This window comes from Ascaphus truei, unplaced genomic scaffold (genome assembly GCF_040206685.1).
Source record: "Ascaphus truei isolate aAscTru1 unplaced genomic scaffold, aAscTru1.hap1 HAP1_SCAFFOLD_319, whole genome shotgun sequence".
Classification (NCBI taxonomy): domain Eukaryota; kingdom Metazoa; phylum Chordata; class Amphibia; order Anura; family Ascaphidae; genus Ascaphus; species Ascaphus truei.
Genome location: NW_027456169.1, coordinates 101,550 through 119,410, shown reverse-complemented (window position 1 = coordinate 119,410; position 17,861 = coordinate 101,550). Strand labels below are relative to the sequence as shown.

At 52.7% G+C, this 17,861-nt stretch overlaps 1 protein-coding gene across 4 annotated transcripts in view; it reads right to left on the bottom strand.

The window, feature by feature from the left end:
- Positions 1-17,861, bottom strand: part of LOC142483312 (cell adhesion molecule CEACAM6-like) — a 139,015-nt gene that overhangs the window by 82,651 nt on the left and 38,503 nt on the right. For 2 of the 4 annotated variants that reach the window (XM_075583414.1, XM_075583412.1), the window contains exon 2: positions 1,048-1,395. The exons of 1 other annotated variant lie outside the window; for it this stretch is intronic. In XM_075583414.1, the coding sequence (XP_075439529.1) occupies positions 1,048-1,395 (348 nt within the window). Of the gene's footprint in view, positions 1-1,047; positions 1,396-14,562; positions 14,680-17,861 lie in introns of all 4 variants that reach the window. One more of the 4 variants, XM_075583413.1, reaches the window with a different exon arrangement.

Sequence of the window (17,861 nt, the reverse complement as noted above, 5' to 3'; positions counted from 1 at the left end):
TCAGTCTCTCAGACCTGGTCAGGGTGCTGGGTGCAGGCTGGGCTCAGTCTCTCAGACCTGGTCAGGGTGCTGGGTGCAGGCTGGGCTCAGTCTCTCAGACCTGGTCAGGGTGCTGGGTGCAGGATGGGCTCAGTCTCTCAGACCTGGTCAGGGTGCTGGGTGCAGGCTGGGCTCAGTCTCTCAGACCTGGTCAGGGTGCTGGGTGCAGGCTGGGCTCAGTCTCTCAGACCTGGTCAGGGTGCTGGGTGCAGGCTGGGCTCAGTCTCTCAGACCTGGTCAGGGTGCTGGGTCAGTGCAGGTTGGGCTCAGTCTCTCAGACCTGGTCAGGGTGCTGGGTGCAGGCTGGGCTCAGTCTCTCAGACCTGGTCAGGGTGCTGGGTCAGTGCAGGTTGGGCTCAGTCTCTCAGACCTGGTCAGGGTGCTGGGTGCAGGCTGGGCTCACTCTCTCAGACCTGGTCAGGGTGCAGGCTGGGCTGTTCTCACACTCCCATACTGTAGCACTGCTCTATACAACCCCCTAAGTATTAAGCAGCGAGAAAAGGGTCCCCACCCCCTCTCCTGTGCCCCCTGCAGGTAAATGATTTGGTATGGAAGCCGGGACCCTCCCCGGGACACCAGCACCTCCCCCCCTCAGGACAGCCGTTCCTCCCCCTCACCCCCGGGCCAGCAGTACCTCTCTCCTCACCCAGGATTGCCGTTCCTCCCCCCCCCCCCCAGCACTATCACGGTTTAAATCACTGGATTATAATATTTTCGGTGCATTATATCACTCGCTGGAACATTCTTCTCCCGGGACTGAGGCCCATTTCCACTAAGTGAGTGAAGTGAATAAACCTGAAGGTTTCTTACAGCAACGCCCCGTTTAGTAAACATGTTCCCAGGGTAAATCTCTTCCAGTCACTTCCATTGGGACGAAGAAACCACTGACCCCCTGCTCCAACTGGGGGTATCCCGGGGCGGCCATATAAACAGTATATCCATACTACCAGCACAAGCAAAGGATTCTGGGAGAGATACTCAGGGAGGGAGAGGTCACACATTACTCACCATATACAGGCAGGGACACTGTGTATTGTAGCTGAGTATTCGCCTGTATCTGCACGGTGTAATTACCCCGGTCTGAGGTCACGAGGTCAGAGATCTGTAACGACCCGTCTGGGAGCGGTGACGCCCGGAAGAAGTACTGTGGCCCCGGTAACTGTATATTAGTACTCGGGTTATAGAAGAGGATTTGGTTCCGAGAATCCGTGCCGGACCCTTTATACCAGGAGACGCCGAATACTGTCCCAGTGACCCCGGTGACCTTCAGGGTGACAGACTGTCCGACCGCCGGACTCTCAGGGATCTGCTGAATAACGAATCCACTGGTCACCTCCATCCACAGACTGAGGAGACCTGCAAGAGAGACAGGAGCGTGAGGAGCGCGGGCACCGCTCTAATACAGGGAGCGCAGGCACCGCTCTAATACAGAGAGCGCAGGCACCTCTCTAATACAGGGAGCGCAGGAATCTCTCTAATACAGGGAGCGCAGGTACCTCTCTAATACAGGGAGCGCAGGCATCTCTCTAATACAGAGAGCGCAGGCACCTCTCTAATACATGGAGCACAGGCACCTCTCTAATACAGGGAGCGTAGGCAGCTCTCTAATACAGAGAGCACAGGCACCTCTCTAATACAGGGAGCGCAGCCATCTCTCTAATACAGGGAGCGCAGCCATCTCTCTAATACAGGGAGCGCAGGCACCTCTAATACAGGGAGCGCAGGCACCTCTCTAATACAGGGAGCACAGGCATCTCTCTAATACATGGAGCGCAGGCATCTCTCTAATACAGGGAGCGCAGGCATCTCTCTAATACAGGGAGCGCAGGCATCTCTCTAATACAGGGAGCGCCGCCATCTCTCTAATACAGGAGCGCAGCCATCTCTCTAATACAGGGAGCGCAGGCATCTCTCTAATATAGGGAGTGAAGCCATCTCTCTAATACAGGGAGTGAAGCCATCTCTCTAATACAGGGAGCGCAGCCATCTCTCTAATACAGGGTGTAGACGGACGTTCACAGAGGTACACAATTGGAGACTTTTTATAAGGTGAAATTATAATAAGGCTTTATTGTGTCTTTTCCTTTTCATCAGGAAATCCATCCAAACACGGGGGGGAACAAAGCTTCTATTCACTTGGGAGTATTTCTAGTGAAACACTATGCAATTAATTCACATCTCCCTTAGTTAAGCATTTCTCCCAGCCCCAAACACATAGCATGAAATAAGCAGATATAAGAAGTCTCTTAAGAATGAAAGTCTTATCTGTTTCTTGGAGGGAAAATCTTCTCAATTCCTGGTTCAGCTCCCTTCCCTCAGGGTGTGTCAGCATTCAGGTTTAGAAGTTTTCCCTTTGTCTTGGAAGCAGCTCTGCTGTGTCTTCTGGCAGAGCTCAAGACAGGTCAGCTCCAGAGATCTGTGTTCTCTTGGTCAGTCTCTCCTGGGAGACTCAAGAACACTGCTCTGTCTCCAAAGGTCAGCTCACAAGTGAGCTAAGGAGTCACTTCCTGTCTCAACAGACAGGCTTTTGTAAGCAATCTAAATCAGGCAGGTGGTGTCTATTAATTGACTACCAGCAGTTAATCACCACACTGCTAGATTAAAGGCACATTACCTGAACAGGGATAACTCCCCTGTTACATACCTCCCCTGTTTGTGGGAAGCTGGAGCTTGCCACGGCCAAAGCCCATCCTTCCACTCTCATTCTAGATATCTCAGTGACTTGAATGAGAGTGGATGGAGGAAGAGAACCCTCAGTCCTGCTGGGATTGGAGCCCTTTCTCCAGTTTATTCGTGTCTCCTCCTGAAGGTGCTTGAGATCAGTACCCCTCAGTCGCTCGAGAAGGACTTTTTCCAAGTATAGTCTTTTTTCTACGTGTGCGGTCATGAGATTTCCCACGCGTCGGGTGCTTGTCTTATTGTAGGCAGACTGTATGGCAGCAGTTGCAGAGCGTTTAAAAACAGCCCTTTGAGTTTTCCGCCCTTGAAGTTGTCTCTCTGCCCTTTTCCCACTCAATGGGGTTGCTAGTTCAGCCTCATTGAGATTAAGTTGCAATTCCACACCCACTTCCAGAGAATGTCCCATCTTTTCAGCTTCATCAGCTAAGGATTCTTGTCGTTTTAATTCAGCACGTTACCTTCTTTTGTTGCCTGCTGGGTGGCTGAAGGTTTTGCTTGTGCTTGTTTAGGTGGTTCAAATTTTGCAACCTTGTCTTTCAGACGAGCGGTATTCACAGCTCTCACTGTACCCTTGTCTTCATGGGTTTTTGTGGCCGTGGGATACTGACGCTGAGTCAGGGTCAAAACTTGTCCTTGTAGGACTGTAATCTCATCCGCAAGAGATCCCTGTTTTTTGAATGCGTCTTGCAAGTCTCTTCTCAGGGAATTTATCTGCACGCTTTGCTTTCTCTGAGTCTGTATCAGAGTCTCCTTCATATTCTGGAGCTCTGTAATTTTTGTCGTCAAGGTTGCCGCTGCGTCTGTTTTCTCCTTGGTGTACTGACTCAAGGGAATGGAACAGTCTCTCTGTCTCTCCAGCTCTTGCTCCAGTTTCTGAGCCTTCTCACGCTCCCTCTCATACAGAGTCACCTGGTATCGAAGCTCCGCCTCCAATGATGCTCTGGTGACATGCAGCGTGGCCTTTAGCTCCTCATACTGCTCTGTGGGGACGTACAGGGTATTCAGACGTTCCTGCAGCGCTTGTACCTCTTTAGCAGCCTGCAGCTTATCTTCCTGCAGCGTTTGCTGCTTCTCCTCAGCATACTGGAGGTCTGTACGCAGACCTTGCAGTTGGTTCTGCAGTCGGTGCTCTGCGTCCCTTGAAATGTCCAGCTCCTCAGTGAGACTGTGTAGTTCCTTTCTAGAAACTTCCAGGTCTGTGCGGCAGCTGTTGGTCTCATGATGGGAGGCATCCAGTGCTCTGCGGAGTGTCTGAACCTCTTTCTGAGATACGTCCACCTCTATCCGGACACTGTTGACCTCCTGTTGTGAGGCATTCAGCTCTATGCGAAGAGTGTGAACCTCTTGCTGGAAGACTGTCATCTGCTTCAGTGCCTCCTCATACTTCCGCTTTAGCGTAGCCACCATTTTATCAGATTGGCTCTGCTTTTCATCCATGGCGGAAATAGTAGCCTTTGCAGTATCTTGCTCAGTCTTGAGATCGTCCAATTCTGTCCTGGCTGCAGAGTACATTGCGAGCACATATTCCTGTAGCTTCACGTTATTTTTCTGTAGCTCTGTGTAACCATCTTCCTTTTGATTCAATTGTTCACGGAGCATATCACAGTCATGCCTGGCATTTTTCAGGGCATCTTTAGGGCTGGTCAAGGGATCGACACTCACTGGTTCCGGCTCCACTTCCCTGGGATGGTTGGTTGAGGGTTCCTCACTGTTGACACTGGACAGACACTTCTTTGGGGTACACGATTTCTGCCTTTGGCCCTCTGGATATTCAGATAACCGCGGGACGAATTCTCCATTTTCTCTACGCTGCAGGGCAACTCTGTCCCCCTTTTCCTCCACAGGATCTGCGGACGTGTCTGTTCCTTCCACGGTAAGTGAAGAACCGCTTTTCTTTTTCTTTTTCCGCCTTTTTGATTTAGATGACACCGTCCCATCAGGGATATTGGGGTCTCCATCTTCATTTGAAATTTTAGCAGCGTCACTGGATCCACCCGGCTTTTCTTGCAACTGTAATAGCTGACGGAAATATTGGGTGATCTGCTGCTCCCGCTCTGTCTCCTGCTGATCATATTCGTCATCAAAGGGAGCGATCTTTTCTGCTCGTGCCGAGTTCAGGCACCCTCACCATTCTTGGGGTGTTTTGTGGGTGTGACTCGGTTCGGGTTCCCCGTAAGAGATGTCTTCCTCTTTATTGGACTGGAAGGGCCACTCTTCCGTGGGGTAGGGTTCATTACAGGAACGCTGCATCTTGTCCTCCATTTTTAGGCTATCAGGTGTAATTTTCTTCCTGACCTCAGGAGGCGCTATTGCAGCTGTTGCCACTGTATTTGCTAGAACCCCCAATTGTGGTAGTCCTACATGTGGGCATATTTTGCTTGTAGAGGTCGTAGCTCTCACAGGCATCTCTGTAGACTTTTCTTTGTTGGGTAAATTTTTTTTTTTTTTTTTTCAATATCAGCAGTACTGTGCATGCATTTTCTCTTATCAGGTATACAAGATGTGCAGTTGCTAGGTAAAAACGTCTATTTGCTTTACACCATTTACTTGCTAGGTTTAATCTCTCATTAGGTATGCTGAATGTGTGGTTGCTAGGTAAAAAAAAACTTCTGTTTGCTTTACACCATTTACTTGCTAGTTGCAATCCTTCCGCTTCAGCAACAGAATTTGTGTTTTTTTCGGTCTCATCTTTGGGTATTATGGCATTCACACTTCCCACTTTGGGTGTCTGTTTTGCTCCCAAGAAATATATAGGCAGACTTTTTTTACTTGCAGAAAAAAAAACATTCTTTGCAGTGGACTATTTCTTTCATTCCCGGCAGGGTGACTCAACACTCAGCAATTGGTTTTGAAATACCTTTTACACAATTCAGAAATCCCTTTTTCCCCTGTAGGGCAATTTTACACTCAGCATTTGTTTGCTAAAAATTCCCCTGCTTCAGCACAGTCTTGTATCACTTTTCACACTTTTCTGCATATACTCCATTCACAGCTGGTAGTCCTATGCGGTGTGGCAACCTTTATTTGCAAAATCAGTACCACTCGTGGGTCACCATCTGTATTCACTGCTTCAGCGAAACTTTTGAAAACAACAAACACCTATCCCTTTTTAAGGGCTGACTCACTTCTTGAACCCTGACTATGGCTGGAAGGCAAACCCCTATTTCAATGACCATATTACACTTTGTGATAGGCAATAAGGTTTATCTGCTTCCGCAGTCTCTCTCGTCTTGGGTCGGGGCAAAGAGTCCATCTGTGGTTTTGTAAGTTTCAGTGCAGTGTAAGTTTCCTGCCTGGGTGTGTATCCCTTTAACTCTGGTCTCTGCTGCCTGAGAGTTTTTTTTCTAAGTTGCTCAGATTGTTTGTAGGCAAAAAGCATAACAAAAAATTTCACATAAAAATCTCCGGTCCTTTTTAATTTCAAAGACACCTCTCATCTCACTTCGGACACCATATGTAGACGGATGTTCACAGAGGTACACAATTGGAGACTTTTTGTAAGGTGAAATTATAATAAGGCTTTATAGTGCCTTTTCCTTTTCATCAGGAAACCATCCAAACACAGGGGGGGGGGGAACAAAGCTTCTATTCACTTGGGAGTATTTCTAGTGAAACACTGTGCAATTAATTCACATCTCCCTTAGTTAAGCATTTCTCCCAGCCCCAAACACATAGCATGAAATAAGCAGATATAAGAAGTCTCTTAAGAATGAAAGTCTTATCTGTTCCTTGGAGGGAAAATCTTCTCTGTTCCTGGTTCAGCTCCCTTCCCTCAGGGTGTGTCAGCATTCAGGTTTAGAAATTTTCCCTGTGTCTTGAAAGCAGCTATGCTGTCTTCTGTCAGAGCTCAAGACAGGTTGTGAGAGTAAAGACAATCTCTCCTCTCCAAAGTTCAGCTCAGGTATTTTCTAAGGAGTCACTTCCTGTCTCACAAGACAGGCTTTTGTAAGCAATCTAAATCAGGCAGGTGGTTTTTATTAATTGACTACCAGCAGTTAACCACCACACTGCTAGATTAAAGGCACATTACTTGAACAGGGATTAATCCCCTGTTACACATGGAGTGCCGCCATCACTCTAATACAGGGAGCGCAGGCATCTCTCTAATACAGGGAGCGCAGGCGCTACTCTAATACAGGGAGCGCATGCATCTCTCTAATACAGAGAGCGCAGGCATCTCTCTAATACAGAGAGCGCGGCCATCTCACTAATAGAGATGGGGGGTCACACAGTGATATTCTCCCACCCAGACCCTGGAATGCCTCTTGCTGGAGTACGAGGTGCATTTCACGCCCGGATCAGTCGGGAGATTCCGCGCGTTTCGCAATTTCCAGCAAACTTTCCAAAAGCACAAAAAATCTGCACACAAAGAGATCGCAATTTTTTTGTGAGAAGTTCGGCAGAAATGGGTCAAATTGTTTAAAATTCGCTATTTCCCCTTTTTAAAACAGCAAATTATCACCCTTAGCGATAACAAAAAGTTATTCTAATAATTCCACACATCTTCTGATGTAATGAATACTGCAATACCCAGGTACTTATCAGCATTAATTTGCACATGCGTTTGTATAGATGTGAACTTTGGCGACTATGAGTGAGCGCGAGAAATGTCTCTAATGTGGAGTGAGATATCCTCCCCAGAAAAAGCCGCATCTCAGGGTCAGAGGGGATTAACGGCTGTGATGGTGAGGGGGTACCCAGGCCAATAATAAAGGTATTATGCCCGGCTGGGTGCCCTGAGCCATATTGGGGAGTTTGAAGTGTCAGCTCTGCAACCCAGTTAAGGCATGTGCACTGTATGTTAATAAAAGATATATGCGTCTGTTTTACTATTCCAGGAGTGCCAACCAGCGGAGATTCACAGATTCCAGGAGTGCCAACCAGCGGAGATTCACAGATTCCAGGAGTGCTAACCAGCGGAGATTCTCAGATTCCAGGAGTGCCAACCAGCTGAGATTCACAGATTCCAGGAGTGCCAACCAGCGGAGATTCACAGATTCCAGGAGTGCCAACCAGCGGAGATTCACAGATTCCAGGAGTGCCAGCCAGCGGAGATTCACAGATTCCAGGAGTGCCAACCAGCGGAGATTCACAGATTCTAGGAGTGCTAACCAGCGGAGATTCACAGATTCCAGGAGTGCCAACCAGCGGAGATTCGCAGATTCCAGGAGTGCTAACCAGCGGAGATTCACAGATTCTAGGAGTGCTAACCAGCGGAGATTCACAGATTCCAGGAGTGCTAACCAGCGGAGATTCACAGATTCCAGGAGTGCTAACCAGCGGAGATTCACAGATTCCAGGAGTGCCAACCAGCGGAGATTCACAGATTCCAGGAGTGCCAACCAGCGGAGATTCACAGATTCCAGGAGTGCCAACCAGCGGAGATTCACAGATTCCAGGAGTGCTAACCAGCGAAGATTCACAGATTCCAGGAGTGCTAACCAGCGGAGATTCACAGATAATAGGAGTGCCAAACAGCGGAGATTCACAGATTCCAGGAGTGCCAACCAGCGAAGATTCACAGATTCCAGGAGTGCCAACCAGCGGAGATTCACAGATTCCAGGAGTGCCAACCAGCGGAAATTCACAGATTTCAGGAGTGCCAACCAGCGGAGATTCACAGATTCCAGGAGTGCTAACCAGCGAAGATTCACAGATTCCAGGAGTGCTAACCAGCGGAGATTCACAGATTCCAGGAGTGCTAACCAGCGGAGATTCACAGATTCCAGGAGTGCCAACCAGCGGAGATTCACAGATTCCAGGAGTGCCAACCAGCGGAGATTCACAGATTCCAGGAGTGCCAACCAGCGGAAATTCACAGATTTCAGGAGTGCCAACCAGCGGAGATTCACAGATTCCAGGAGTGCCAACCAGCGGAGATTCACAGATTCCAGGAGTGCTAACCAGCGGAGATTCACAGATTCCAGGAGTGCTAACCAGCGGAGATTCACAGATTCCAGGACTTGTAACCAGCGGAGATTCATAGATTCCAGGAGTGCTAACCAGCGGAGATTCACAGATTCCAGGAGTGCCAACCAGCGGAGATTCACAGATTCCAGGAGTGCCAACCAGTTGAGATTCACAGATTCCAGGAGTGCCACCAGCGGAGATTCACAGATTCCAGGAGTGCTAACCAGCGGAGATTCACAGATTCCAGGAGTGCTAACCAGCGGAGATTCACAGATTCCAGGAGTACCAACAAGCGGAGATTCACAGATTCCAGGAGTGCCAACCAGCGGAGATTCACAGATTCCAGGAGTACCAACAAGCGGAGATTCACAGATTCCAGGAGTGCCAACCAGCAGAGATTCATAGATTCAGGAGTGCTAACCAGCAGAGATTCACAGATTCCAGGAGTGCCAACAAACGGAGATTCACAGATTCCAGGAGTGCTAACCAGCGGAGATTCACAGATTCCAGTAGTGCCAACCAGCGGAGATTCACAGATTCCAGTAGTGCCAACCAGCGGAGATTCACAGATTCCAGGAGTGCTAACCAGCAGAGATTCACAGATTCCAGGAGTGCCAACAAACGGAGATTCACAGATTCCAGGAGTGCCAACCAGCGGAGATTCACAGATTCCAGGTGTGCCAACCAGCGGAGATTCACAGATTCCAGGAGTGCTAACCAGCGGAGATTCACAGATTCCAGGAGTGCCAACCAGCGGAGATTCACAGATTCCAGGAGTGCCAACCAGCGGAGATTCACATATTCCAGGAGTGCCAACAAGCGGAGATTCGCAGACTCCAGGAGTGCCAAGCAGCGGAGATTCACAGATTTCAGGAGTGCCAACCAGCGGAGATTCACAGATTCCAGGAGTGCCAACCAGCGGAGATTCACAGATTCCAGGAGTGCTAACCAGCGGAGATTCACAGATTCCAGGAGTGCCAACCAGCGGAGATTCACAAATTCCAGGAGTGCTAACCAGCGGAGATTCACAGATTCCAGGAGTGCCAACCAGCGGAGATTCACAGATTCCAGGAGTGCCAACCAGCGGAGATTCACAGATTCCAGGAGTGCCAACAAGCGGAGATTCGCAGACTCCAGGAGTGCCAATCAGCAGAGATTCACAGATTCCAGGAGTGCCAACCAGCGGAGATTCACAGATTCCAGGAGTGCCAACCAGCGGAGATTCACAGATTCCAGGAGTGCTAACCAGCTGAGATTCACAGATTCCAGGAGTGCCAACCAGCGGAGATTCACAGATTCCAGGAGTGCCGACCAGCGGAGATTCACAGATTCCAGGAGTGCCAACAAGCGGAGATTCACAGATTCCAGGAGTGCTAACCAGCGGAGATTCACAGATTCCAGGAGTGCCGACCAGCGGAGATTCACAGATTCCAGGAGTGCCAACCAGCAGAGATTCACAGATTCCAGGAGTGCTAACCAGCGGAGATTCACAGATTCCAGGAGTGCCAACCAGCGGAGATTCTCAGATTCCAGGAGTGCCAACCAGCGGAGATTCACAGATTCCAGGAGTGCCAACCAGCGGAGATTCACAGATTCCAGGAGTGCTAACCAGCGGAGATTCACAGAATCCAGGAGTGCCACCAGCGGAGATTCACAGATTCCAGTAGTGCCAACCAGCGGAGATTCACAGATTCCAGGAGTGCTAACCAGCGGAGATTCGCAGATTCCAGGAGTGCCAACCAGCGGAGATTCACAGATTCCAGGAGTGCTAAGCAGCGGAGATTCACAGATTCCAGGAGTGCCAACCAGCGAAGATTCACAGATTCCAGGAGTGCCAACCAGCGAAGATTCACAGATTCCAGGAGTGCCAACAAGCGGAGATTCGCAGACTCCAGGAGTGCCAAGCAGCGGAGATTCACAGATTCCAGGAGTGCCAAACAGCGGAGAATCACAGATTCCAGGAGTGCCAAAAGGCGGAGATTCACAGATTCCAGGAGTGCTAACCAGCGGAGATTCACAGATTCCAGGAGTGCCAACCAGCGGAGATTCACAGATTCCAGTAGTGCCAACCAGCGGAGATTCACAGATTCCAGGAGTGCCAACCAGCGGAGATTCACAGATTCCAGGAGTGCCAACCAGCGGAGATTCACAGATTCCAGGAGTGCTAACCAGCGGAGATTCACAGATTCCAGGAGTGCCAACCAGCTGAGATTCGCAGATCCCAGGAGTGCTAACCAGAGGAGATTCACAGATTCCAGGAGTGCCAACCAGCTGAGATTCGCAGATCCCAGGAGTGCTAACCAGCGGAGATTCACAGATTCCAGGAGTGCTAACCAGCGGAGATTCACAGATTCCAGGAGTGCCAACCAGCTGAGATTCGCAGATCCCAGGAGTGCTAACCAGCGGAGATTCACAGATTCCAGGAGTGCTAACCAGCGGAGATTCGCAGATTCCAGGAGTGCCAACCAGCGGAGATTCACAGATTCCAGGAGTGCTAACCAGCGGAGATTCACAGATTCCAGGAGTGCCAACCAGCGAAGATTCACAGATTCCAGGAGTGCCAACCAGCGGAGATTCACAGATTCCAGGAGTGCCAACAAGCGGAGATTCGCAGACTCCAGGAGTGCCAAGCAGCGGAGATTCACAGATTCCAGGAGTGCCAAACAGCGGAGATTCACAGATTCCAGGAGTGCCAACAAGCGGAGATTCACAGATTCCAGGAGTGCTAACCAGCGGAGATTCACAGATTCCAGGAGTGCCAACCAGCGGAGATTCACAGATTCCAGTAGTGCCAACCAGCGGAGATTCACAGATTCCAGGAGTGCCAACCAGCGGAGATTCACAGATTCCAGGAGTGCCAACCAGCGGAGATTCACAGATTCCAGGAGTGCTAACCAGCGGAGATTCACCGATTCCAGGAGTGCCAACCAGCGGAGATTCACAGATTCCAGGAGTGCCAACCAGCAGAGATTCACAGATTCCAGAAGTGCCAACCTGTGGAGATTCACAGATTCCAGGAGTGCCAACCAGCGGAGATTCACAGAATCCAGGAGTGCCAACCAGCGGAGATTCACCGATTCCAGGAGTGCTACCAGCGGAGATTCACATATTCGAGGAGTGCCACCAGCGGAGATTCGCAGATTCTAGGAGTGCCAACCAGCGGAGATTCACAGATTCCAGGAGTGCCAACCAGCGGAGATTCACAGATTCCAGGAGTGCTAACCAGCGGAGATTCACCGATTCTAGGAGTGCTACCAGCGGAGATTCACATATTCGAGGAGTGCCACCAGCGGAGATTCGCAGATTCTAGGAGTGCCAACCAGCGGAGATTCACAGATTCCAGGAGTGCCAACCAGCGGAGATTCACAGATTCCAGGAGTGCTAACCAGCGGAGATTCACAGATTCCAGGAGTGCTAACCAGCGGAGATTCACCGATTCCAGGAGTGCTACCAGCGGAGATTCACAGATTCCAGGAGTGCTAACCAGCGGAGATTCACAGATTCCAGGAGTGCTAACCAGCGGAGATTCACAGATTCCAGGAGTGCTAACCAGCGGAGATTCACAGATTCCAGGAGTGCCAACCATCGGAGATTCACAGATTCCAGGAGTGCCAACCATCGGAGATTCACAGATTCCAGGAGTGCCAACCAGCGGAGATTCACAGATTCCAGGAGTGCTAACCAGCGGAGATTCACAGATTCCAGGAGTGCTAACCAGCGGAGATTCACAGATTCCAGGACTTGTAACCAGCGGAGATTCACAGATTCCAGGAGTGCTAACCAGCGGAGATTCACAGATTCCAGGAGTGCGAACCAGCGGAGATTCACAGATTCCAGGAGTGCGAACCAGCGGAGATTCACAGATTCCAGGAGTGCCAACCAGCGGAGATTCACAGATTCCAGGAGTGCCAACCAGCGGAGATTCACAGATTCCAGGAGTGCCAACAAGCGGAGATTCACAGATTCCAGGAGTGCCAACCAGCGGAGATTCACAGATTCAAGGAGTACCAACCAGCGGAGATTCACAGATTCCAGGAGTGCCAACCAGCGGAGATTCACAGATTCCAGGAGTGCCAACCAGCGGAGATTCACAGATTCCAGGAGTGCCAACCAGCGGAGATTCACAGATTCCAGGAGTGCCAATCAGCGGAGATTTGCAGATTCTAGGAGTGCCAACCAGCGGAGATTCGCAGATTCCAGGAGTGCCAACCAGCGGAGATTCGCAGATTCCAGGAGTGCCAACCAGCGGAGATTCACAGATTCCAGGAGTGCTAACTAGCGGAGTTTCACAGGGCGTGAGTTTCAGGGATGATTTTACGGCAAAATGTTGTCAGGGTTTGTTTGGATAGAAAGGGGCCAGAGTTGCTGGTTACCCCGAAACATGTACCCAGGAATCCTACCAGATCCCTGGAGACATGAAGACACAGACCACTGGACAAAATCCTCCCTAAAAAGCAGATAGGGGCTCACGGCCAGATCTCCCTGCTTCAGCACAGACCAGAACAGTAAGACTGGGCTGGTGGAAAACACATTCAAGGGTCCTCCGGTATATGCCCAAACCCCCAGAACCCAGTGTAGGGGTTCAGAGTATCTCCCACCAGGTATAAGGTGGCGAGAGTAACATACTTTCTAAGTTTAGGGTGTGTAATGTGGAAATGTTTTACCTGTAACACTAAGATGAGAAAATGTTTCTAAGTCCAGCGCTTAGCAGAGTAGAAAGCACCTTTTTGCTAACTTGTGTTAGGAAGCTCCTAGCGCACTGAAACTTACTGTGAGCGTCGTTCAGGGGAAAACATGTAAACCCCCATAACTCAATTTGTATAACTTTTGTACAAATTGATGAATGAAAGTCCCACTATTTTAATTCTTCCAACATGTTAGGCACATTTGGGCTTCATTCAGAACACCAGAGACAGGGAAACACTCATTTTATTATCACTCCCCTTAGAAATGCGTGTAGTGAGTCATTGTAAATGAGCCGAGTGATCTGCAGCTCCGGACTTCTAATGCCTCCCGCTGGTTTGCTGTCGCAATGTCTGTGAAGGTCCGGAGTTGAAAAGCTCAGATGCCCTAAGGTGTGAGGTTGGGAGGGATAACCCAAGTATCCCCATCTTAGTGTGAAGTCCAGGCAGTTTGGCAGATGGCCGCCCAGCCCAGACGTACTGTCGCCAGGTAAAGGATTGGGTCTCATAGAGCTCCTGACGAAGCCAGAGACCCTACAAGGTTGGCGAAACGTGTTGAGGAGGAGTTCCTGAGCCAGTTGGATTAATCCTATGTTCGCGGAGCACTTTGAAGCCACGGAGAGAAGCCGGGGGAAGTGACGTCATGGAGTCGACGGCGAGACGAAGCGGAAGAGCAGAACACACCGCGAGGCTGACCGGCTGCACGCATCCCCCCTGCAGGGAGGTGGTGAGAACATCTGATGCGCCGCGACCTTTGATTATATTCACTGCCCTTTTTTATAGTGCTATTGTAAGTGTTCATTTTTACCCATTGCCATAAAGCTGTGTTTATCATACTGATCTGCACTATTAGTTCTTTCTCTCTCTCGAGTGCTACCATCTGCTGCACTGACTGGCACATTGAGAAGCTCACTACATCCACATATCCTCACCACATTCCAGTACCTGCTTTCCATTGGAATCCTGTAAGTAGGATATCCACAGAGCCAAGTTATCGCTTTATCTCTATATTGCTGAACCATCTACACTTAGTAGTTGTTTTTTTCCATCCTCTTCCGGCCGACATGCTCCCCCTGGAGGACCGTTTCAAGCCATTTTGAGAGCAACTCCCGCTCCTGGAAAATTGCTCCTAAAGATTTCGTTTTGGAAACAACATATTTTGTTTGCCCCCATCCCAGTAAGTGTATTTTGAGTGTAATTGTGTAACATTGTGTGTATGTCATTTCGTGGAATAAATTACAATTTATTTTACCTCCTTGTTTTGCTCAATCATATGATCCCGGTATAAATGGTGTTAAAATTTCTGGTCTCCCGTAACAACGTTAGGTTCACATTGTGACAGTCGCAGGATATTCGGCAGCTTGCTGTCCTATTTAGATCAGAATGTGCAGTCAGAGTGTAAATGTGATACCTCCCACAGCGTCACCGTCACTGCTCCCCCTCACCTGCCCTGCTCCCTCCCACAGCGTCACAGTCACTGCTCCCCCTCACCTGCCCTGCTCCCTCCCACAGCGTCACCGTCACTGCTTCCCCTCACCTGCCGTGCTACCTCCCACAGCGTCACAGTCACTGCTCCCCCTCACCTGCCCTGCTCCCTCCCACAGCGTCACAGTCACTGCTCCCCCTCACCTGCCCTGCTCCCTCCCACAGTGTCACCGTCACTGCTCCCCATCACCTGCCCTGCACCCTCCCACAGCGTCACAGTCACTGCTCCCCCTCACCTGCCGTGCTACCTCCCACAGCGTCACAGTCACTGCTCCCCCTCACCTGCCCTGCTCCCTCCCACAGCGTCACAGTCACTGCTCCCCCTCACCTGCCCTGCTCCCTCCCACAGTGTCACCTTTACTGCTCCCCATCACCTGCCCTGCACCCTCCCACAGCGTCACAGTCACTGCTCCCCCTCACCTGCCCTGCACCCTCCCACAGTGTCACCGTCACTGCTCCCCATCACCTGCCCTGATCCCTCCCACAGCATCACAGTCACTGCTCCCCCTCACCTGCCCTGCTCCCTCCCACAGCGTCACAGTCACTGCTCCCCCTCACCTGACCTGCTCCCTCCCACAGTGTCACAGTCACTGCTCCCCCTCACCTGCCCTGCTACCTCCCACAGCGTCACAGTCACTGCTCCCCCTCACCTGCCCTGCTCCCTCCCACAGCGTCACCGTCACTGCTCCCCCTCACCTGCCCTGCTCCCTCCCACAGCGTCACAGTCACTGCTCCCCCTCACCTGCCCTGCTCCCTCCCACAGTGTCACAGTCACTGCTCCCCCTCACCTGCCCTGCTCCCTCCCACAGCGTCAGTCACTGCTCCCCCTCACCTGCCCTGCTCCCTCCCACAGCGTCACCTGCCCTGCTCCCCCTCACCTGCCCTGCTCCCTCCCACAGCGTCACAGTCACTGCTTCCCCTCACCTGCCCTGCTCCCTCCCACAGCGTCACAGTCACTGCTCCCCCTCACCTGCCCTGCTCCCTCCCACAGCGTCACCGTCACTGCTCCCCCTCACCTGCCCTGCTCCCTCCCACAGCGTCACAGTCACTGCTCCCCCTCACCTGCCCTGCTCCCTCCCACAGTGTCACAGTCACTGCTCCCCCTCACCTGCCCTGCTCCCTCCCACAGCGTCAGTCACTGCTCCCCCTCACCTGCCCTGCTCCCTCCCACAGCGTCACCTGCCCTGCTCCCCCTCACCTGCCCTGCTCCCTCCCACAGCGTCACAGTCACTGCTTCCCCTCACCTGCCCTGCTCCCTCCCACAGCGTCACAGTCACTGCTCCCCCTCACCTGCCCTGCTCCCTCCCACAGCGTCACAGTCACTGCTCCCCCTCACCTGCCCTGCTCCCTCCCACAGCATCACAGTCACTGCTCCCCCTCACCTGCCCTGCTCCCTCCCACAGCGTCACAGTCACTGCTCCCCCTCACCTGCCCTGCTCCCTCCCACAGCGTCACCGTCACTGCTCCCCCTCACCTGCCCTGCTCCCTCCCACAGCGTCACCGTCACTGCTCCCCCTCACCTGCCCTGCTCCCTCCCACAGCGTCACCGTCACTGCTCCCCCTCACCTGCCCTGCTCCCTCCCACAGCGTCACAGTCACTGCTCCCCCTCACCTGCCGTGCTCCCTCCCACAGCGTCACAGTCACTGCTTCCCCTCACCTGCCCTGCTCCCTCCCACAGCGTCACAGTCACTGCTCCCCTCACCTGCCCTGCTCCCTCCCACAGCGTCACTGTCACTGCTCCCCCTCACCTGCCCTGCTCCCTCCCACAGTGTCACAGTCACTGCTCCCCCTCACCTGCCCTGCTCCCTCCCACAGCGTCACCGTCACTGCTCCCCCTCACCTGCCCTGCTCCCTCCCACAGCATCACAGTCACTGCTCCCCCTCACCTGCCCTGCTCCCTCCCACAGCGTCACCGTCACTGCTCCCCCTCACCTGCCCTGCTCCCTCCCACAGCGTCACAGTCACTGCTCCCCTCACCTGCCCTGCTCCCTCCCACAGCGTCACAGTCACTACTTCCCCTCACCTGCCCTGCTCCCTCCCACAGCGTCACAGTCACTGCTCCCCCTCACCTGCCCTGCTCCATCCCACAGCGTCACAGTCACTGCTCCCCCTCACCTGCCCTGCTCCCTCCCACAGCGTCACCGTCACTGCTCCCCCTCACCTGCCCTGCTCCATCCCACAGCATCACAGTCACTGCTCCCCCTCACCTGCCCTGCTCCCTCCCACAGCGTCAGTCACTGCTCCCCCTCACCTGCCCTGCTCCCCCTCACCTGCCCTGCTCCCTCCCACAGCGTCACCTGCCCTGCTCCCCCTCACCTGCCCTGCTCCCTCCCACAGCGTCACCGTCACCGCTCCCCCTCACCTGCCCTGCTCCCTCCCACAGCGTCACCGTCACCGCTCCCCCTCACCTGCCCTGATCCCTCCCACAGCGTCACAGTCACTGCTCCCCCTCACCTGCCCTGCTCCCACCCACAGCGTCACAGTCACTGCTCCCCCTCACCTGCCCTGCTCCCTCCCACAGCGTCACCGTCACTGCTCCCCCTCACCTGCCCTGCTCCCTCCCACAGCGTCACCGTCACTGCTCCCCCTCACCTGCCCTGCTCCCTCCCACAGCGTCACCGTCACTGCTCCCCCTCACCTGCCCTGCTCCCTCCCACAGCGTCACAGTCACTGCTTCCCCTCACCTGCCCTGCTCCCTCCCACAGCGTCACTGTCACTGCTCCCCCTCACCTGCCCTGCTACCTCCCATAGTGTCACAGTCACTGCTCCCCCTCACCTGCCCTGCTCCCTCCCACAGCGTCACCGTCACTGCTCCCCATCACCTGCCCTGCTCCCTCCCACAGCGTCACAGTCACTGCTTCCCCTCACCTGCCCTGCTCCCTCCCACAGCGTCACAGTCACTGCTCCCCCTCACCTGCCCTGCTCCCTCCCACAGCATCACCGTCCCTGCTCCCCCTCACCTGCCGTGCTCCCTCCCACAGCGTCACAGTCACTGCTTCCCCTCACCTGCCCTGCTCCCTCCCACAGCGTCACAGTCACTGCTCCCCTCACCTGCCCTGCTCCCT